General features: G+C 43.0%; 1 protein-coding gene across 9 annotated transcripts in view; it reads right to left on the reverse strand.

Annotated features, from left to right (window-relative positions):
- The window catches only part of ARID1B (AT-rich interaction domain 1B), a 413,283-nt gene that overhangs the window by 354,117 nt on the left and 35,226 nt on the right, over nucleotides 1–23,940 (reverse strand). For all 9 annotated transcript variants that reach the window (XM_046669908.1, XM_046669910.1, XM_046669906.1 and 6 more), the window contains exon 2: nucleotides 10,514–10,708. In XM_046669908.1, the coding sequence (XP_046525864.1) occupies nucleotides 10,514–10,708 (195 nt within the window). The remainder of the gene's footprint in view (nucleotides 1–10,513; nucleotides 10,709–23,940) is intronic.

The following is a 23,940-nucleotide window of genomic DNA, read 5'->3' on the forward strand; positions in this document are numbered from 1 at the left end:
GCTCACCTCCCCGCTACTTAGTGTATTACACTCAATACAAGAGAATTCCAGGAACATTAGGGGCCATGAAGTTACAAAGTCACAGCTGTCTCCAATTTATTCAGTGGGGTTCCTATCAGAGAGAAGGAATACCGGCTCCTGACACTACACACGTTGAAATAAGCAAGAGGAAACCACCCTGCGCTGACGGCTCCCAGGTACCAGAAATTCCTTAGGGGTCTAACAGCAGGGTTAAAAGTACGGCCCCGTGGCTGTCAGCAGGCTTCCCGCCAGATCAGCAGAGGAGCTGGGCACCAAGAGTTCAACCGGAAACCCTGGCAGCCACGCACTGTGGCAGATCCACCGCTAAGGCACGCGGACCTTTCGGCATTGGGCTCCACGGATTTCACCGGCCAGTCTACAATTCTGCAAATTCTTTCCTTGTTTGCAAATGTTTGTGAAGTGCATGTACCGTCCAGTTGAGGGGCCACAGCAAGGCAAACCAAGTCCCTGCAGTCTAGACCTTTCCTAATGGGAGCATCAGTAAGCCAACAAACGCACCTCGGGTGGTAAGTGCTGGGGAGGGAGTAAGACAGGGCAAGGTGGGGGAGGGGGCAGCTTTATTTGAGTGAGTCAGAGAAGACGTCTTGAACACGTTTGAACAGAAACTGAAATGAGACAGCAAGCCCTACCAAGACCTGGCCCAGCCAAGAGCCTTCCAGGCAGAAGGAAGAGCAGACTCAGGCAGAGAGGAAGCGGCGGCATGGGGCAGGGAGGCAGGCGCATGGCCGCGGGGACTCCACGTGAACCGGGGTCACAGGAGCAGAGCCGTGGCCTGACTCACGCTGTCGAAAGGACCGTTCTGGGTGCTCTGCTGAAAACACACTGCAGGGCGGGAAAAGTCAGGGGTCCGCTGCACTAACCCAAATGGGAGATGGCGGGCTTGGCCCGGCGTGGCAGCCGTGGAGGTGGTGAGAAGCACTCAGTTCCTGGATAGATTTTGAAGGAAGAGGCAATGGGATTATCTAACAGATGAAGGGCTGGGAAAAAGAGGATGACTGTGAGATTTAGGCCTGGGCAAGTGCACGGATGGAGCTGCCACTGACTGAGACAGGAAGACTGCAGAAGGAGAGGCTGGGAAGTTTTTACACGAGAGAAACTTGGGAACTGTCAAGAATAATTCTGTTCTCCACAAAGACTTAGTAACCAAAAAACTCTGCCTGAATAGTTTAGAATTTCAGAACTCAAATTTATAGTCCCCCTTGCAGCTAGGATGCATTCAGAGAGTCGACTTGTGTTTTTCAGTTAGACCGACCACAGCTGACTGTGATGTGGAACTAAGCACGCGGCATGTTGCTTATTGCCCAATTTCTGTGGCTTCTGGCAGCGGGGGTCGAGTCCCTGGTTGGAACTGGAATCGCTCCTGGAGCCCTCTGCCTCGGTCCCCATTCTGCATGTGTGCAGTAAATCGCCCTTTAACCGTCATTCTGGGGATTACTCTAAGTGTGCTGTGATACACCTGATGTCATGAACACTTAGGGCCAATGACATCACCAGGTTATCACTCTTTCTACCTTTTTCTTTGAAACCAACAGGGAAGAATGGGAAGAACTCAGTCAGAGACCCCCGGGGGAAGGAAGCGCGCTCTCCCTGGCGGCCCAGTGGACCTGGGGAGAAGAGCTATCAAAACTTGGCCAACGACTGGGAAATAAGTTCCTCTCGTCTCCAACACCCCTGACGAGGGCTTACAAGTAGGAAGTAGAGAAGGAAAGTCTTATTTCTGTGTGAGGCCCAGAGCACTGAGGGGATCCTCCAAAGATGTAAAACGTTAAGATTTCTAGATCACTGGGATATCAGAAAATCTTCCTGGAAATCTCAAGGTAATATACTAATTAAAGGAAAGGGAAGTCTCCTCTTTGGCTGACCCTTTTAAGGAAGCGTTCTGAGGTCATACAGCCCACAGGCCCACAACTACTCTAACCTTTTCCTCCTCTCCAGACTTCTCTGGGAGCGACGATGATACTGATTATCCAGGAACGCGTAATCCTCGCTCGCAGTGCTGGGAGCGTCCCTGCTTGGCTGTCTTTTCTGTGGTGCATCTCAGACTGGTTCCCTTCCCAGCAGACGTGTGTCCTGTCCCCTGTCGTCATCGTCCCTGGCCCTCCTTGGGACCAGCCACTACAACTATCCAGGTGCAGCTACTTTTTCTCAGTCTCAAGACCATTAAATAAAACTTAATTACCTCCGCAATGATAGTTTTTGCATTTTAATTCCAATACTGTCATTTTTGCTATTGCCATTAGTCTTCCTCTTTGTTTCTGAATGTTTGATATTTGGCAGAGGTTGACCTGGGTCCTTGCCTTTGGCTAACCGTGAAGAGCCAATTCCACTGCTTTGTTTGGTAGTTATTTAAAAAGAAAGATATGTTCTTAGTGATTCAATACCAATGAAGGCAGACTAACTTGGTTAATTCTTTGGAATACTGTCTGTTTTCCAGATTAAACACACTTCTTTGCAGGCAACGAGGAGCTGGGTAACCTGCTGTGGTACAGTTACTAATCTGGGTCTGGGGCGACGCTGATAGCCCAGGCATGTTTGCGTTACATATATGCACTAACCACACTCAGGTCTCGGCTCCAGAACCTCCAGGAAATTTCTAACACCTGGCTCCACCTGGCTTCTGAAGTCAGAAACCCGATGGAGCAAGCTCCCTAGGAGGCGTCCACAGCCACCCTATGAAGGCAAGGCCACATCCTTTCCTCCTGTTCCTTTCCCTGTAATTCCCTTCTTTCCTCCTGCTCCCACCCATCTTCTTCTCTCTCTCCCCGCCAAAGTGTTTTTCTAATTTCATTCACAACTACAAATTTAACTTTGAAGTTAAACTATAAAGGCAAATAGCCTTAATAAATTTGTTGCACGTAAAAATAATCAAACAGCCATAAAAAAATTTTTACCGTAAAGAATTTAATTGTTGGATACTAACACAAAACACTTCTACCCTTAGAAAAAAAATTATTTTAAAACAAAGCCATCCAACCCCTCTGCATGGGATTAAAGAGTGAAAGTAATGGCACAGAACATAAGTCGTAAAACTTCTTATTTCTACTTGGAATTCACTGCACGCAGTTTGTCCCACTGTTATGTGGTATATACTTACTTTCAGAGCTACTTAGAAAGTAATAATGTGTAAAGTGAGTAACTAATTACTGGATCTCTCTTTGCTTCCTTTTGTGACTCCAAGTAAAGCTAGCATCTTAACCTTAGGATTTTCTACACCTTAAAAAGGACAGACTACAGTCTACACAACTAACACACACCAGGTATTCAGAAGAGGTTAGCTGAGAAAACCATCACCTTAAAAATAATAAAATCAAAAATTGGAGAATAATATTTATTGTACTGATTGCAACAATCTCCTAACCTTTGAGGAAGAAACAGCTCTTTCCACTTTAGAAAGAATCTGGGTTAGTAGTTGTAGTAACACAACCTGTCACACCTCCACCCCTAAATTTCAGGAGACCATATTTGGAAAATCGAAAACTCAAATGAAAAGACATTAACTTACTATTGTTTTAAGGGGAAACTCCAAGCTGGGAGATCTTATAGTCAAACTCCCTCCTTTGGCTGGGGAGCACAGTGAGATCCAGATTTTTCCAAGATCGCACACAGATTAAGCATTAACCAGCAAGGACTACACTGTGCCAGCTCCTGGTTCTGGGCACATTTCACCCTGTAGGGCAGTGGTGAGTTCCTGACTCACGGGGAGGGCCTGAGAACGAGCTCCAGCAGGTGCAATGCTGCTGGCCGGAAGCTGCTCTGGGGTCCTTACCGCCCGGTCTACCCCCGACACTTGATTGGTAACGCCAGCGGCATAGGAGCCCAGAAAAAGACACAGGGAGGACTTTACAGTCAGACACCCTTGACATGGGCCTCCATCCCGAGAGCTTTTAAAGCACCCTAGGAGATTCTGACACTCAGCAAAGCTTGAGAACCACTGGCCTAAAATACGCCACTTAGTTACTTCACCTTTCAGTTTACTTTCTGGAATTTTGTTGTTATTTTTCAGGGAGCACTGAGGGAATGTGGCTGGTTGATTTTACTGATTTCAACTGTTAGTTTTATTTGAATCCTTTAAGTTTTAACATAAATATCATACTTTATGTTTCTGTAGTGAAAGCAAACAAACCAAACTTACTTAAAATATACTCGAGTAATTCTAGTGCTACTTAAAACATATACTTAAGATTTACATCTCAAAAACAAAAATATAGGGGCCGGCCTGGTGGCATAGTGGTTAAGTTCCTGTGCTCCACTTCGGCGGCCCAGGGTTCCTGGGTTTGGATTCTGGGTGTGGACCTACACACTGCTCATCAAGCCATGCTGTGGCAGCATCCCACATATAAAGTAGAGGAAGACTGGCACAGATGTGAGCTCAGGGACAATCTTCCTCAAGCAAAAAGGGAAAGATTTGTAACAGATGTGAGCTCAGTGGGACTCTTCATCACCAAAAAAATAAATAATAAATAAAATAAAAATATAGAAAAGTTCAACAGATATTTTAGGTTGAAAGCCTATATACGTAAAATATGTAGAATTCATATGTAAATAACAAAACAGTATAAGCTACTAGCAGAGAACAGGCACTGTATATAATCTTACAATATCTAGAACGATGTAAATGTTCAAATAAAAAAACCAAATACATCAATATAAACTTCCTAATATAAACGTAGCTTTCCAAACTAAAACAGAAACCATCTCACATTTTCTCATTAATCTTTCAAGCATAAAACCTGCTCTTTTCTCGTTTTTAGGAAAAAGGCTAAAGATTTAAACATTTATATTTAACTTGAAATGTGATCTCTTCTAATACACCTCTACTAAGAACGTCACACTGAATGCTTCACAATATGTTTAAATCCAACTACAATATAAAAAGCAAATAAAATCAGCTAAGCATTCCAGAAATTTAAATGTTAAGGAGCAAATAAAAATTACCATATCTACAGATCTTTTCAAAACGTATTTTCATGGTACAAAACTCCATCTACAGGGAACTCTGGCATCACAGACAGCAGCATCTGCTATCTACTTGGAAGCAGAAACACGAGGTGTGAACGTATTTTGTCGGTAAACCTTAAATACCTTCATGTTCGCTGATGAAGAACAACTGAGGAAATCAAGACAAAATGTGGCCAACAAAAGGCAATTATTTATACAAATCTGCAATCCGCTGAAAGGACTCCAAACGTTTCAGGTGCACAAGCAGAGCAGCTTGGCTCCAAGTCCAGTACCGAACATGCATACATAAAAATGCTGCAAATAACAGAGCGAAAGAACTGCACAGCATTCACTATCTTACTACCAAAATGTTTACCTGCATTCTACTGATGTATTGTCTGTTTCTATGTGTATATATGCACGTAATATACATGGTCAATATATTATTTAATATACCTACACAAATACATTTCATTACACCAGGATATCACCGTCACACAAATGTTCTATTTTATATGTGTGTGTGTGCGAGCGAGCGTGTGTGCACGCACACAGTTACAGGTGGGCGTCATGAGTGAATATACACTATAAAAACATTAAGAATCTGGATGTGAAGTGGACACTGGGCATCCATTCCCCTCCATTATGCTAAGCCAGGCCTCCCTTCCTCATCCCCTCACACTTTATCACGCTCCTTCAAAACAGGAAGGCTAAGCTCTCTTAAGATGGAAGCAAAGTTAAGCCCTGACTATTGGATTCACATTTAGGATTCAGAGACTGAGTCTAAACAAACATCTCATGTCAAAAAACTCTGGAATTTTTAAGTTTTTAACCAGTCCTCCTCTCCCCATTCATCATTACTTTTCAGAGACATTGTTCAAACTATATCAAAACAATTTCAATCATATCTTGAAAAGCAAATATTTTTTTTCCAGAATAGACCGACCATATAAAGTACGCAGGTGGGAATCCTCGAACTTGCTTGGCTGCCTTAATAACCCCAAAGAAAACATTTATTTTAGCCAAACAATTGTAATGTTTGTCTCCTTTTAGAAACATCTGCTGCCAAAATAAACATTTGCATTGGAAGAAGTGTTTTGGCTGCTAAGATGGTACTAAATAAAATGCTTATGTTCTGAAATAAATATTTTACTCAAAAAACACACAGCGAAATCGACATATCCGAAGGGTGTAAAAGATAAACTAAAGACACAAATTAAAATCCCTATTAATTTTTAAAGTCTTCTACAAATGAACCTCGATTTTTATTTCAGTTTTCATTTAGATTGAAAGTGATAAGTTCAGATAAGTCCTCTTAAAAAAATAACTAATTTCTATTTAATTTTTCCACACTATCTTTCAAAACAATTATATCTATGCTCTTGTTGCTGTAAAGGTCTTTGCAATACAGATGTGTTTGTGAAACTAAAAAGTCGTGTTTTCCCATTATAAGAGCATGCAAAAACTTAAATCTCTCATTTTCCCCTCTTTCCCTTTCCCTGGTTTTATAATGCCAACAGCCATCAGATTACACAAATGTCTGCAACAAGATAAGCATAGTTAAAATATCAACCCAATATAATGCTTAATAACAGGAAAAATCTCAGACTACATAATTGAAATCTGCTTGACACAAATAATGTATCTTCGCTTCTGTAGCCTATTTCCCCCGAGTGTTATTCCTTTTATATGAAAATCTTTTTTAAAGCAAGTGAGCACAGGTCTATGTATACATCTGTGATCATAAAGGACAAAAAAATAAAACATTTGCTCACTCATGTCCCTGATCCAGCAAAGGATACCCTGGTGTCTAAGTTTAAAAAAACTGAAAGAGTCAAATTCTAGTAACCTTAAAGATTATACATCCTCTGTGCAGCTCCGTGTTAGATGAAATCAAGCAGTGTACTTCTGTTAACCATCCCCAGGTTTGAATTCCAGGAGCCTGGAGGCAGACCATTCTCCACAGAAGCATAGAAAATTCATTTCCCCTCTCAGTCAATAAAAACCGAAGTAGACTAGTTTTTAGGGCACCGTGCAAAACTAATCTGTTTAGCCATGTATTTGCCTGATGACACGGGAGAATCAGCAAGCGAAAGACCACAAATCTAGTTCCAGTTAATACCAAAATGATGTACCATTATCACGTCATGCTTCAAAGACGTCATGAGTATATTTCAAGAATAAAATTATCACCATACAATTCAAGAATCACCAAGTTAATACTAACATCAAACACTCAGTGGCCAGTTCCTCCGGACTCTCAGAGACAAAAAGGACGCGGTGATACCATCCGTGTTACATTGCATACGAGCACTGCAGTTCCTTCTAACAGGATACTCATTTAAAATTCCTATCACAGTCGTGGAACGCCAGCCAGGAATCACACTGTGACCCCCGAGCCAAAGACAACTTACCTCTCAGCTGGTAAGAGGGCAACTCAATTTACAAACCTGAATTCCTGCATTTTAATCCTTTGCAGAAATATATGAGCAATATTAAATGAACTGGATTCAGCTCATTAGAGGTTCACAAACCAAACACAGAAAGTTTTGGAGGCCGTCCAAAGCAAAGTCACGCCTAGGTGGTGATGTCCACTCAATAAAAACTCAATGTCATCATTATCTTTCAACTTTTTCCCTGAAGAACATTAGCAGCCACGGCTACAACAATGCTCGGCCAATTACATTAATACTAGGAGAAGATGGACAGGCCCAACAGCCAATCACTGTGCCAGGAACTTGTTTGTACACAAATTTATAATTATCCAAAATTTGCAAACAAAGCAACTGGCTGAAAATTCCTCACCAAAGAACACAGACTAAAGCTAACAAAAGATACGTGCTCTAATAACCTTTACTCAAAACCTTCACTATGTTTTTTCCATTTCAAAGCTATTAATTAGCCTACACCTAACTGATCCCATGAACTTGGTATTATAAAAGCTGTGTCTCCTTTAAAATGCTCCACACATTCGAAAATGAATTTGCAGCTATTTTTAGCCTTTACATTTCAAAGCCAGATATTATATTTCAAGGCTGTACTACAACGAAATGAAAGGGTGAAAAAGCAATACAGATTATTTAGAATCCTCGATTATGATGAATTCAACATGAATGTTGGACATTCTACAGTCAGGGCATTCATTTTCTTACCAGATACACTATTTCCCTTTCATTATCAGAAAGATCTGTGCTTGATTAGAACTAGGCATTTCTTTTGGTTAGCAGTAAAATACCTAATCTAAAATCTTAATTAAAAATTTGCTGAAATACTTGGTGGGTAATCTTCATCAATTTGTCCCTTCAAATCAATCCAAGAGTTAGTGGATTTCAAAAATATATAGGAGCCACTGGGATTAAATGACACCAAGAAGCTAAGAAAAATGAGGTTACTCTATCTATGTGTGTGTGTCCTCTACGTTTAGCCTTACACGTGTGGGGAAGAAAAGAATGAAAAACATATTCCTAGCAAATCATCCCCCACACACCCTCTCCATTGTCAGCCGCTTTGGGATCACAAACTAAGCCCATGTAGAAAGCCTCTCATAAGACTTTAACTTATTCAGAGAAAAAGACGAAAGAGCCTCCAGGAACTCACCATCAACAGCGCCTTTTGAAATGACTTTCAAATTTCACATCAGGAGAATATGGTGGAAAGGAAGGTGCAGACACAAGGACTGGTGAGCATGTATGTTTCCCCACGAGTCCTGCTATTTCTTACCTTCCTGCCTCTACTCTTCCTGTGGCCAGGGCGTCAGAGAACTATCGGCCCCCAAATGAAATCAGCCAGAGGGCAGAGTTAGGACTCCAGCAGCCAGCTGTCTCGGTCTTCTTCCCCTCAACTAAAGGCAAATTAGCTTTAAAACCAAAAGAAGGAAGAGAGAGAGAGAAATCACAACTCTCACCTTACTTCTCAATCATTTACAAATTATCTCCCTCTCACCAGTAGCAGCCTCAACCAGAGATTTTCACTCTAGGCAGCAAAATATTGCTGGAAGAAAGGAGTAATGTTGAAGAGAATTAAGAATGCAATTAAGTAGGCAACTGACTGTGAGAATTCTGAGCGGCTGATCTTCAATAAAGGAGAAGCGAGAACCGCCGGCAATAACGAGGGCCGTTGAAGGAACCAGTAGCTAGGATTCAAAGGCTGGGCTACTGCTGTCTTTCCCTACAACCACCTTAAAATAAAAATAGCACCAGGGGAGGAACAAAGATAACGAGGAAAGACCAGGGGTCAAGGAGCACACGTGTAGTGATGCATGGAAACTAGACTTCTGGTGTTGAACACAATGCAGTCTACACAGAAGTCAAAATACAATGATGTGCACCTGAAATTTATGTTATAAACCAATGCAACCTCAATCAAGTAAATTTTACAAAAAGAGGAAAGACAATATTTGCTCTCTAAAAGAAAAGGTTCAGATGCAACTCATTTGTGAACTTTTCGGACACAGCTATGTGTGTGTAAAGTATGATGTCTCATTCTCCACGTCCACTTTAAAGAGAACAAAGTTCTATTCAATGTTTTTTTTTGCCACAGATGATTTTTGGTCACCTATAGGAAGAACTTCCTGAGCGGAAGTACCGTGAAACCCTGGAATGGGTTACTGGCAACGCTGTGGAACGACCGGGCTGCAGGCTGTAACACACACGGAGCCAAGCGGACACCCCCCGGTGGGGAAGGCACGATGTGGGAATTTATAAATAAGCCTTTCTGGTGTTCCTAGTAACTAAATACCCTAATAAGTCTGAATCTAATTTAGTCTTTCCCAGATTTCATGCCTCCTCAGGCCCACGTAACAAGGATATACTCTCCAGTAATCCACGAGACTGTAGGTTTACTACTGTTAAATTAAAGGTAGAAGTCATTTAAGGTAACTCTATCTGATTCTACAGAAAAACACTGGGTCGTTTTTAAGAGCAGGAAAAATCTTATTTGTTTCAAGTAAGAACACAAAACTCATCAAAATCTAAGAAAACAGATACATATCAAATCCTCTTAGAGGAAATACAGAAAACTTTTTCAAAAGGTACAGAAGAAATAATATTGTAAGAAATGAAAGCAAAGTAACTCTTTGGGAGACTAAAATAATCTTTTTTAAAGTTGATGCCATCTTCATGGGAAAGACCTTTAAATAACTTAAAACTTCACCTGAAGAAGTCTACTCACAGCTCAAACTCTGACACAGTCCGACATCAGAAATATAGGAAAGCCAAGTTCACTTTGAGGCTTAGATCTATATAATTTGCTGCAAAATGATGACATGGTCCATCTTTCAAATTCAACTGGTAACAATGGCCTTCTACCAAACAGGTATTTTGTCCACTTTGTTCTAAGAATATCACTTTTCCTTCTTTAAAAGAAAGAAAAGAAAATGGTACCTGTGATTCCTTGACGAAACTACGAAAATTAAAAGCAGAAAATCAGCAAAATGCCCCCTAATTCTCTCAATACCAATCTTAGGTAGACAGTAAAAGACAAACACAAAACTATCATCAATTTGGAGGAAGTAGGAGTCAAAACTAGCACAAACCTGCTGCTGTGGGTACTGCATTCCTCCCATGGCCCCTGGGGTCCGACCCTGGATGCTGAGTGGGTACCGCTGGGGCCCTGGGGGGCCGTAGGAACCTCCCGGGTAAGGGCTGCTCTGCTGCGGCTGAGAATGCGGGTTACTGCCCAGCCCATACAGCTGAGGTCTCTTCATCACCATGGGATCCATCGGGCTGCCCTGGGAAGAAATAAACCAAGAGGGAAGTTTAGTAAATCATTATTATTACAAATGCAGAAATTTTGTTATGCTACCATCTACGCTAAAAACACAACTATCCTTTTGAAAATAGTAAAAACACTCAATGCATACAAATATCGAATCATTATGTTGTACACCTGAAACTAATATAATGTTATATGTCCATTATATCTCGATTTAAAAAAAAAAAACAAAAACAATGACCTTGCCGATATAAACCCAGAAGAACATTTTTAAAAAAAATCTTAGATGTATACAAGACATTTTATTTTTTTATTTTTAGGAAGATTTTAAGAATTAAGAGGGATCCGGAGTAAATAATATAAGGAAAGATTCTGCATCCAAAGCAGAGAAAGCATTTGCATCTGAAACTTTTTTATGCACACAGGAAATCAGCATGATAGTTAACCTCACCCAGCTCCTTTGAGCTTACCAGTAATAAAGACGAAGTATACGGAGGGGTTAGCAACCCTTTCTGACTTCAAAGTACTCTGTGAACATCTACTTTATTTTTGACCTGAGTCTGCAAGTCCTGATCAAACGTTAGTGCGTCTGAGAGCTCATCAGAAAGTGAAAGGATAGATTTCAGATAATGCAGAATGTCTAGGGTAAAAATTTTCAACGATCACTAGTGCGCATGAATAAGCACCCAGACTATGAGTCACAAGCCACCCTCCCCATGTAAGTAAGCATCTCACCAAACACAACTAGTTCAAAGCTAGACTTTGAGTCTTATTTTTGGCTTGGTGAGTCAGCCCAGGGGCCTCAGGGCCAAGGCCATCGGGAGAGGCAGCCGGGGGGCCTCCAGCAGGCTCTCACGCCCTGGGTGCTTCAAAGGAGCGGTGCGGCAGTGGGGAAGTCCCTCCCCGCGGTGCTACAAAGGCCCGCAGCATTCATCCACAGATCCGTCCGTCCATCCGTCCTTCCTGCCTTCCTTCCTAAACCAGAGACTGATCCCTACTGTGCGCCAGACTCTATTCACGCTGAGGTGAGCACATGGGACTCTCAGGAAGGCTTAAGGATTAGCAGGATAAATGGGAAGAAGCCAGGTTCAGGGTGGGGAGGGCGGAGAGGAGAAGCAACAGCATAAAGCTTGAGGGAGTTGAGCGGCCTGGTGCATGAGGAAACATAAGCAGTTCAGACTCAGGGGAAGGAGAATTTGCAGAGAAGTGGAAGCAGGCAGAAGCCAGTACATGGGAGGGCCTTATATGTCGTTTTAAAGGCTTTAGATTTTTCCTGGGGATGAACCTCTGGGTGCTTTGAACAGAGAGAACTAGAGTCAGATCTGCCTTGGGAAGGACCGGCCTCAGGCAGCTGACTGCAGCCAGGGTGGGCTGGCGCGGCAGGCAGGGGAGCTGAGGTCCTGAACTCGTAGCAGCGGTGGCCCAGATTCAAGTAACAGGACAGAAATGCAGCCCAACTTGGAGACTGAGAGAGTGAGGGAAGTCAAGAGTCAAGGGTGTCTTAACAGACAATGGGACACCAGCTGAGGCAGAGTGTGCAGCCGGGGAAGGAGATCCACCTTCCCCCAAGGGCCAGGCAGTAGGGGGTAGCCCACAGTAATCTACATGTTAAATTGGAGGTCCCTATAGGAAATCCACGGGAAACTATCCAGAAGGAAGAGACACAATGAGCTTGTGGCCTGCGGAGTGAGGTCTGACCCAGAATAATAAATAGGGACGTCAGCACAGATAGGATACTATATGCTCCTGGAGGGCAGCGATCTTTCTGTTTTACTCACTATTATGTCTCCAGGACATAAGTCAAATAATGCACCTGGCACTAAGAAATGTTCAAGAAATGCTGGAGGAATTAATCAATAGGAACCACGTAAAAACTCAAGAACTTTATCCAGGAAGAATAGAGGAACAGAGCACAACGGGGAGAGGACAAAACTCTAGAAAATATCACCACTGAAGGGAAAGCAGGGGCAAAAGAGCTCACAAAGAAGCCAAAACAAGGGTCAGAAACTGTAGTTAGAGATTCTAGAGAGGACGGTGTTACGGAAGAGAAGGGAATCGTGCAGCAACAAAAACAGGCATGCCAAGTGCAGCCCAGGTGTGCAACAGGCGAGGCCTCAAAGCTGCTGCTAGCCTTGAGGACCAGGAGGTAAGAGCTGAGTTTGGCAAGGGCAGTCACAGGGCAGAGGTGAGGCACAAACCGGAAGACAAGGGACTGAGGCATGAATGGGCGGGTGGGGGGCGCCAGGAGTGTATGCCCAAAACCCAAGTTGGGGAAGCTACCAGAACTGCCCGGCCTCCCCTCCCACTTCACTTGACCCCAAGGCAGCAGGTGGTCTTTGCCCTTCTTCCTTCCGAGGGTTACCCTGGTGGTCATTTTAATGACTTGACGAATCTATTCACCACACATTCACTAAGTACCTACTACGTGCACGGTGCCAGGCACTAGAGGCAGAAAAATGAAGCAGGGGCAGTGGTTGTCCTGGAGAAATGAACAACTCACTGAAGGGGACAGGCTTCACGAAGATTACAGAGCAAGGCAGTAGACACCCCAACCGGACACACAAGGCTCTGTGAGGAGGGAGCCCCACGTCGGGTCTGGGATGGGTTTCAACAAGGCCTTCCTATAGGAGCTCAGTCCTGAGGGTTCACAGCCATCTGCCAGGAACCGATCTCACCTGAAGGAAAATATGTGTAGGCCAAACAGTTCTGCTCAGAATTCACAATTTCGTGGAATTTTAACGGGGCTACCTTCACCAGTCAAGGAAAAGTCTGTCCTTACAATACAGAAATTGCTCCAACAACACACCAACGTTACACAACCGGTGCGGACTTCACAATTCCACATACAAACATGTAGGTCGCTATGTTGTAATAAAGCTGAAATTGAGGACTAAGAATTGTGTTTTCACAGTATGATTTAAATGAGAATTTATGCCTAAGCAAAGCAAAATGTAATTATTTTCCACACGTTCTTTCAAGAGATAAAATAAAACTTTCTACGGAAGTGTGAAAATCAGGCTGAGCTGGTGATTTCAGAATCCGCAGAGTGAGTGACTGGCCCACAGAGAGGCTGAGTAAATCAGATTTCAGGGTAAATTTCCAATACGGGGCCCTGAGGCAGCCCTATCTTCACATTCAATCTGGATTAGCCAGGGCATAGCAAAGGTCTACTTATTTCACTTTAAATAGTGCACGACCAAAACCAGCTTAATTAAAGCAGAAATTTAAAATGGGAAAATGATTGGAATGTCTATACTCTAATGCTATAGATAACAGTGCAGCAAATTCATCTTATCAGTGACTAAAATTGTTTTGTATTATCGGTCTCATCACTGCCATAGACTCTGACAGCCCTACTTAAAATTCAGTTAATTTGCACCCATGTCAAAAATGTTAGCTTAATCCTGAGATTTCTGGAAATCGAAAGCATGAAATACACAGATTATCTGTCCCTCTCAAAATGCATCAAATACCTTTCGGTGAGACTTCAGATATGAAAACAGATACTTACACAGTGCAAATTACTTAATTTTAACCTTCTCACATTATGGCCTCTTATTACATACTCATCCACAATCCAAATTCATCCTGCTGTGTGCTCTATTTTTAACATTAACTATGCACAAGGGCAGAGTGCCAACCCCTGCTTTTTACTACGATCTCCTTAAAGAGGCCAAAGACCAAATCTAAGGCTTTTCCAAAAAACATAACGGCCAAGTCACTTCTCATATTCACATCTAACCCCAAATGATTTTATATTTTTATCATCTATCCTTCTATTGATAGATTCCAGAGCATCCTCATTTTCATTTCTCACATAACATTTATGCTGTATCAGAGACAGCATCCACATTAAGAATATTCCTCAAATACCTCTCTGAACACGTTTCTCCTTTCTGGACATCGTTCTCCACCTGCTGCAGTCTGGGCTTCAATTCCATCCAGTAAGACAAGCGCTGGGGGGGCCACAACGTGGACCGCCACATTCAAAGAGCTCCTAGCATAACTAGCCTCGGTTTAGTTCCTCGGCTTCTAACGCAATTGGATTACTGGATACGGCTTCTTTGTAACTCCTCCTTATTCAAAATGAGCTTCTGGATATGCATGTACATGTGAGTTGTACATCACACACACACACACACACACACACACACACTTTCTCTCTCTCTCGGATCTCCTTCTCGGAAGCTGCCACTGCTGCCTGCTTACATCTCTAAAAGCCTCAGGTGTCCCATCCCTAGGACTACTAAAATAAGGAGTACAATGTATATTTTTCAAATATAAATTTGAACGTAGATTCCAGGCACATTAGGTGGCACAGTTAAGGCCGTACTGGAGGTTAAAGAGGTTTTCAGAGGCTGGCCTGGGACTCCAATTGCCCTTTTAATTATCCAAGTCAAAGAACAACTCAGTTTTAGTTTTATGCTTCTGGTACGCTTTAGATAGACTTGATGTTTATACTTAGACGTTCCTTGATTACCCTCTTTGAGAATATGCCTACTCATGTATTTATAATAAAGATATCTATGTAATTGTGTTTACTCCTAAATATCAAGTTAAGGAGATAGTTTATTAGTAGTTTCTTTATGAATATAGCATTTCACAATTTTTTCAGCCCAATTCCTTAAACTACAAATTGAAGAAAGACATTGGAAAAACCCACAGAAAGAGGAACTATCACATCTTCTTGACCTATAATCATATCAATAAATCTGGATTAGACAAGAGCTCAGAGAAGGAAAGAAACTCTTCCCTTTTGAATGATTATTTGGGAAAATGTTCTATTTAGCCAGTAACTAAAGAAAACTTTTGAAGTAATATTCCATTACCTGTAAAATGGCAAAAATAATGCAACCCAGTGTGAATAAATGAGCATTTGACCTAGGAGGTATAGAGTGGTGGTGAAACTCCTTCTGAAGGATAATATGACAACAGCTTTACACGAAAGCTTTAAAAATTATACCTTGTTCCAACTCGAACACTCTCTCTTGAACAGGGTAGGGGGGCTATGGATCCAAATGGGTCTGAAGCTACAGATTCTAATAGTGAAGGGAGAGCGCAGGGTCCAGGGGGCAGCATGGGCTCTGGATTCAGAGTGGGTCCACACCCTTATCCAGAAGCACCCTGTTCAGAAAAATGAAACAACCCAGCTCTTCAATAACTACAGAATATGTGAACGAGCCAGAACACATCATCACAGTGGAACAGACAGGGACACGGAAAAGCACATACAAAACAACGTCAAACATTCAAGAGCGCCGTGCATGAATTACAGCTATGTGAAAGCCAGGCTGATAACGATCAGAGCCGGCCACAGTGACCTGTACGGAGCAGCTGTCAGCATGAAGCAATCTTATGTTTGCCTTTCTGTGATGATGTCTAAATATAACTCTAAATGCCTCTGTTTTTTCCCAGGCAGGCTGCAAACATTACTATGGCTTTCTGTGGGGTGGGGGTGGTTGGGACACAGCTGTCCCGCATTCGTCCTCCATCCCCTCACCCACACTCTCATTTACAGCACAGACAAGCAGGGAAGAGCTGCCAGTCTTCATTCTGAGGACGCTCCTGCTCCCTCTCTGCCTGTCTGAAACCAAGCTCACTGAGTCCAGGTTCAAGGACCTCGGAGCTTCCCCGCCCTCCCCTCCCCCACCCCCCAGGAACAGTGACTGTCTACGGATCCGCCCAGAATCTCTCCTATGTGGGCGGTAACAGACTTCTAAACTCCCTGTGTTGTTCTTTCACTCATGGACTATTTTTTGATTTTTCATGTCTTATTTCTTACCTCCTAAGTAGACTAAAATGGCAATGCCCATGCTTTGGGCTTTTCTATGTCTCACGTGGAATACAGCACAAATGACATCGATGATCGTGGTGACTCGGTAACTCCTTGGGAATGACGACTGATCACACATACAGTAAAACATTCTCAAAAATCAAAAGTAAAAATCACTACCCAGTTTCTGCTTGGTTCCGTACATACATGCAGAAGACACATGTAGTGTTAATGACAATCTATAATGCAACGTTCGTAGTCAGGTTCTTCTCCTAATGGCATTAAAGTAGGAGCAGGACACTAAAGATCGTCCCTCATTTCATCAAGTGCGCGTATTTGTCTTCAAGCCAGAAAATACCAAATTCTCGGTTACCATTGTCATCACCGCCACCGAATCCAATTATCAAAGAAAGCTCCTCATCTCAGATGACACCTCGGAGCTGGGAGTGGCGGGGACCTGCCCAGGGCCGCAGTATAGTTAGCGCAGAGCCGAGACTAGAACACAAATCTCCTGACTCAGGGCCCCAGTGCCCGCAGTACTGCACTGCCCAGGTGGGTATGGCCATGAGACTGAGGTAGGAGAGAATGCCACGCAGCACCTAAAACCATTTTATTTTTTATTTGTACTAATGACACAATAGTACCTGCTTATTACGATTTGAACAAAAACACTGGAACTTCAAATTTGGGTATCAACACGCTGTAAGTTCTCCTTTTGTCAATAAAGGAATATTTGCCACATTCTACAATGGTCTAGGAAGGATCAAGAAGTGGAACTCTAAGGTATTGGAAAAGGCTGTTTTGTTGCTGGGTCTAAGACTTATCAAATTATTGGTGCCTTCTAACCACGATTCGATTCCCAGCGAGCAAGGAGGGGCAGGAGGGACCAAAATACTCAGACACTGACTTGGAAAGATGACCGCTGTCAATATTGCTGGTTTTGGTTTTGGTTTCCTGAAGGCAAGTTACAGAGAACAAGTTACAAGAATATACAGAGAATATATTTTTGTGGAACCATGGAATGAAATTTGAAGGAAGAGGGCAAGGGGATGAGAAAACAATTCCGTAAAAATGGGACTATGGGGAATTTTTATTTGTGCACTTTTCATCTGAAATAAACATGTTTTGATGTGTAATTTTAAATAAAGAAGTTTGTTTTTCACATATACATTATCATTAACCAGGAGAGGAGTAGAAGGCATAACATTTTTTCCTAACAACATTTTAAATTTTACCCCAAATCTAAAATACCACTGGATTTTTATTATTAAGATTAGCCACAAAATATTAATATGTTGTTACCTATGTATAAAGTAACTTCCAGAAGCTACCAATAAAAAGAACAATCAGAAGCTATGATTCTTGGAAAAATAAAATCTTTAAAAAAAAAATAAAGGGGGGCTGGCCCCATGGCCAAGTGGTTAAGCTCGCGAGCTCCACTTCAGTGGTCCAGGATTTCACCGGTTTGGATCCTGGGCGCGACGTGGCACCACTCATCAAGCCATGCTGAGGTGGCATCCCACATGCCACAACTAGAAGGACCCACAACTAAAATATAAAACTATGTACCAGAGGGCTTTGGGGACAAAAAGGAAAAATAAAATCTTTAAAAGAAAAAATAAGCTGTGATTCTTAACTCTCAGGGATACTCAAAAAAGAAAAGTGCATCCATGATGTATATAACCCCAAATTTAGCATATGTCAGTATCAGAGGTTCACAGAATATCCTCTAGAAACTTATTCAAAGACCCTCCTGGGCTGCTCAAATAATGACCAACATCTACTATGCATTTCCAAAACACTTTAATACATTTTCATTTGATCACAATTCTTAAGACACCCTCACAAAGGATTCAGCAACAAAACACAGAATCTTAGAACCAAAAAGAACTTCATTGGTCCATACATGACGGATGTATGAATCCCCTCAAAGTGTCTACAGCCACAAATGTTATGAATTTCTTCCTCCTACGTAACAGAAAGCTGTTCCTTGTAATTTACACCCACTGGTCTCACTTTGGTCCTTTTGCAGAATATTTGAAGACAGCTATATCTATTTGCCTTTTCTGAGTAAAATATGCCACATCTTAATCCACTTAACACAACAGGTATAATGGGGAGGAACCTGTTTCCTTTTCCCCAGATCCTACATTGGCTCTAACGTGGCCTCAGCTCTCTGTGCAGTTTAGCAGCCCCACCCCCTCAGCTGTGGTTAAGCCCCACCTCCCCCACCTCCTAATACATAGTTGGTTAATTGATTCTAGTGGCATGAGTTTGTCTTTACCCCTGCTCATCTTCATTTTGCTTATTTCCAGTCATCGTTCTAGCCTGACATCTAACACATTAACTGCATTTCCTATCTTGACGTCAACCACCAATTAAATCAACAGCTATTTCATTCATGTCTTCATCCATGGCACTGAGAAAAATATTGAAGACATCGAGGGAGAGGACAGAGGCTTCGGCTAACCACCAATGCCATTCATAAAGCCTGACATAAATCCAGGCGTCCACATTCTTGGAGGAAGGTTTTCATCAGAAACCACAGGAGACTCCTGTCCCCTGGTCCAAGCACCCTTCCGATATTCACTATGCTCATTATGCAGCACGTGGACCTATCTGCCTTGGGTGACAATCTCTTGCCCACTTCGAATTCCTCCTTCTTTTCTAATAAATAAAATAAGTAGTCCGAAGTTTAGAAAAACACTTAGAATTCGAGACAAAAGGGTGCGGGGAAGGCAGGGGGTTAGGGTCAGACAAACCTGGGCGTCAATCCTGCCTGTACTGTTCATCAGCTACGTAAACTCAGGCTCGCCTTTAAGAGAATGCAGTCATGTTCACCTCTTGTGTTGCTGGGGGATTAAATGAGGTACCACAGGAGTTATCACATAGTAAGAGCTTCCCAAATCTTTTTTCTCTTCCTCCTAACAAATTAGCAAATTGAAGTCAGAGCAAAATCACTCAATAATTTATCTATTTTCTTGTCTCCCCAACACACTGTTAATTAAAGGTGGAAATTTTCTCTTATTCATCTCTGCATACCTGGCACTGGGTACAAGGCCTGGCATGATTCACGTCTGCTGAATAGAAAAAGCAGTGACTCCTTCCACACCACACGGCCAGCTAAACAGCAGGGCTCTAAGTAGGATGCAGGCCTCTCGATGGCCAGTAGGTACAAGAGGTAAAGAGCCGTGCATCACTGCAGACAAAGCTTCACTTTTCACAAATTCATGCAAGCCACAGCTTCCACGACCTCCTCCAGCCTGTGTCCCCCCAAATGTGTCTCCCACAGCTGGTTTCTCTGAGCCCCAGGGCTCTGCACCCAACTGACACCCAACATTCCTGCCTGGGTGCCTCAAGCCTCCCCAGCTGTTTCTGATCTTAGGGAAGACACCCCTCATCCACACGTACAAGTAGAGTCTAGGATACATCCTGACTCCTTCCTCTCCCTCTCCGCCACAGCCAACCCCTCAGAAAGTCCGGGCAGCTGGACCCACCACTGCTGCCAACAGGAAATGTCCCCCTCCGACCACACTGGCCTCCGCGGGGCTCTAGAAAAACCACGCACTTTCCCACCACTGGGCCTTCAACGACACTGTTCCCGCCACACAGAAGGAGCTCTGCCCTCCAGGAGAACACACTGCTACTGCCTGGCCTCAGAGACGCCCTCTCTGAACACCAGAATGAGGCAGGATGCCCTCAGAAGACTGTGCCCTTCCTTCAGAGCGCTCATCAAAGCCCACACGAATATTTATTTGTGTGACTACTTGATAAATGTCTGTCTCCCCAACTAGACTGTCCCACAGGAACAGGAACAGTGAAGTGGAGAAGACAAATATTAAACCCATTTATAGCTATCATCTGGGTACCACAAAATAAGGCCAGAAAATAAGGCTGTTTTGGTTCTCCAGTTGTTGCCTGATTTTCATAAATTGGCAAAACCTATTATTTGCCTCATCCCCCAAGCTCAGCAGCTTGTAAGTCAATTCAATGAGTAAATTACTATCTGACTGAGCTACACTTTTAAATTTAATTTAGAGAATGTAATAATTCTATAAACAAACCAAAGTATACATATATTTTTTTATTTCTAAAGTAAATTAGATCTAAAAGGAATATCAAAATAATAATGGAATATATTTCTATTTGCCCTGAGATTTGTTATTCTCACCACCCAAAAGAAATTGTAAAAAATATTATCATGGCTTTAAAAATTTCTAAAATTTAGATCTCTGTGCAACATCGTTCATATTCATGTGTCACTACTAACAACCTAGTAGCAGGCTCTTATTTAAGAAAGAGACATAATATGGTATATTTCCCATCTAAAGACAGATTTCGAGCAAGAAGGGAAGCTCTCATGAGAATATGTCCAATTTCAACCCCACCACTTTTAGCTGTGTGATGCTGAAGAAAGTGGCCACTTTAATTCACTCTGCTGCACCTCAGTGAACTCATCTGTACACCAAGAACACTACCCCTCTCGAGCGGTTAGAGAATTGGAGATCATATAGGCATATAAGAGGCTTTTAATAGGGATAGATTTTATTGTCATCATTATTACATGGAGGTATACTCTAGAATAATCACTATTAATAATAATCACAAAAACCTCCACCCCTCCACTAATGTGCGGAAAAGAGAGAGAGTGCTAATCAATCCTAGCATTCGTTTCCCCCAGTCCTTCAAGCCTCAGAATCTTTCGCCCTGTGGAGTTACAGGCAGCCACTACCAATTATCAGATTTTGCAGATGAGCAGAAACCAATTTGCTATCTCTAGTACAACGGGAAGAACACAACGTTTGACATCAAGTGGACCTGCGTGCACAGCCCTCTCCTACTTCTGACCAGCCATGAAACGTTGCGTAAATCACTCCGGTGCTCTGAGCCTGTGTTCCCGTCTTTCAAGGGAAGATAATACCTCCCTTAAAGCCACAATCATTCCAAAGCTGTTGGTGTGTGATTTGCATGGATAAACAATCCCAGACTGTAGCAGAGGGGTACCCAAAAGACAGAGAAGTTACTGATGTCCCCAGCAATCTCCATGACTGCCATCACGCCTCTTTCAAACTATTTTATTAATTTTTTTAAATTAACAACTTTAAAATTGCCTTAAAGGAAATGCAAATATAAGTATTATGAATTTGCCACCTGCCTTACCTACCTCTGGACAAAGGGGCCTGCCGTGCTGATACACAGGCCACGGGCACCTGGCGTAAAGATGCTTTTCAGAGACACGGCCCCATCAAAGATCTTTATAGAGCCATAATTACATGCAAGCATATACTGATCCATATTGTAATGTGACTGTTCAAAGAAAAAAAGTTAACACGACTAATATACAGTCAAATCTCATAGACTGAAAAAGGCAAGGCACCTGAATGAACACACAAGGCCTAGGCCGGATCCTACGCTGAAGGAAAGAAGATTGCTCTAAAGACGCTGTTAGGACCGTGGACAAAATCAGAACACAGACTGGAGGTTGAAGTCCCATCTCAAAGGTTACACATCCTGATGGTGATGACGGCCTGAGGGGTGTGAGAGAGTAACCTTGCTCCTGGGAAATACACTCTGACATATTAAGCAGTAAAGGGGCAGGGTGTGTGCAGCCTACTCTCAAATGATTCTGGGGACCAGCCCTGATGGCTAGTGGATAAAGGTCAGCATGGCCCGGTTCAGTTCTCAGGCACGGACCTACACCCCTCGTCTGCAGTGGCCATGTTCTGGCGGCGGCTCACATAAAAAACAGAAGATTAGCTATAGATGATAGCTCAGGGCAAATCTTCTACGGCAAAAAAAAGAAAGAAAGAAAGAAACAATTCTGAGAAAATACACTATAGACAGGTAGGCAGGTGGGTAGATAGATAAATGCAGCAAAATGTTAAAAAGTGATGCATCAGAGTAAAAGGTATATGGATTTCTCTGCACTATTCTTCCAACTTTCCTATAAATTTGAAATTATTTCAAGATAAAAGCTAAAAAAAAGGGCAAAAAGGGAAGACAAGGATAACTGAAAACCACAATAATCAGTACCCCTTATATCTGCAAGGGGGTCTGCAGCTCCTCAGACCCGACAGCCACCGCTGACTGCGCGAGGTCCATGGCCTCTGGCAGGCTTAAAACCAAAGGGGGTGGGGGCCGTGTGCGGAGGAAACTAGGGGAAAAGACACTTGGAGACTATAAGAGTGAAAAAACTAGGAGACAGAGCACAGAGACGGAAAAAAGAAGTGCACGTGATAAGGCAGAACTGGGGAAGGGGTGGAGGTTACAGTATTTTTCCTAAAAGTACTGAAGGTAAAACATATACTAAATATGCATTTTCTTAAAAATTCTTAGGAAGTTTCCATTCCACAAAGATTTTTTAAATTAGAAAAATATATACATATATATCTATCTCGTTTGGGTTAAAAACTCTGCTCTGCTCTGATAGAGATCCTTTCCTGAGAATCACCTTTTCAGGTTATCACCCTCGACGCTCAGGACGTCTCAAACCAGCGCTTCGAGAGGCGAAATGTGCCATCTTTTAACCCAGAACTCTCCCTGGCTTGTTTTTGTAAGTTTCAAAGACTGTGACCCTGCTGTCCCTACAAAGGATGGAAACAGATGAGCCCCGAGCAATGCCTTGAGGGCAGGGGGCCATGGGTCAGGTCCTCTGGTTTAAAATAAGGAAAGCAACTGCCCAAATGAAAACATATCCAGGATTCTTAAATCTCAGTACAAATATCCCCAAACTGTGGTTGACAACACAAGGCCTCAGCTGGAGACAGTGGCGGGTTCAGACACTGTCCGCGAAAGAACAGCTGAAGCGCTTGCTGTGGCCCAGGGGGCCCAGGGGCCTAACTCTGCCACCGTCCAGCCACAGCACCTTGGGGAGCTGTGGGGCAGTGCAGTGGGGTCAAGGACACGCACCCTGGAGTACGGCTGCCTGGTCTACACCCCGGCTCACCGCTTCCTGTGGGATCTTAGGCAGATCATGTACATTCTCTGAACTTCAGCTTCCACCTCGGGAAAGTCAGGATAACGCCAGTTCCAACCTCACAGCACTGTTGTAAGTATTAATGACACAGTAGATACAAAACACTGAGAGCAGTGCCTGGTGCACAGTAAGCGTTCAGTTACGTGCTGGCGGTTGTTATTACTGGGCAATGTCGCTCCTCCGAGCCCCACGACTCCTCACACCGCTCCTCACAGGTAAAGCGAGGGACGGAGAGAGGAACTTCCAGCCCTTCCTGTTCTAGCATTCCATTGTTCTAGAACCATCCCTCCTCCTTGCCAGAACTTCCAACTGTCATGGTAACAGCAAAAGGAACACGGACCATTGGAGATATTTCTCCTCCTCTGGTTAAAACCAGAAATCTTAGCAATCAACTGCCCTGAAGGTCATCAGGTAGGGAGAGGACTATAAAGGGGTCTAAACAATTCAAAACCCACAAGTCCAACATCCAAATAATCAAGGCTCACCTTCAGGTGACACC

This window comes from Equus quagga, chromosome 8, assembly GCF_021613505.1.
Source record: "Equus quagga isolate Etosha38 chromosome 8, UCLA_HA_Equagga_1.0, whole genome shotgun sequence".
Lineage (NCBI taxonomy): Eukaryota > Metazoa > Chordata > Mammalia > Perissodactyla > Equidae > Equus > Equus quagga.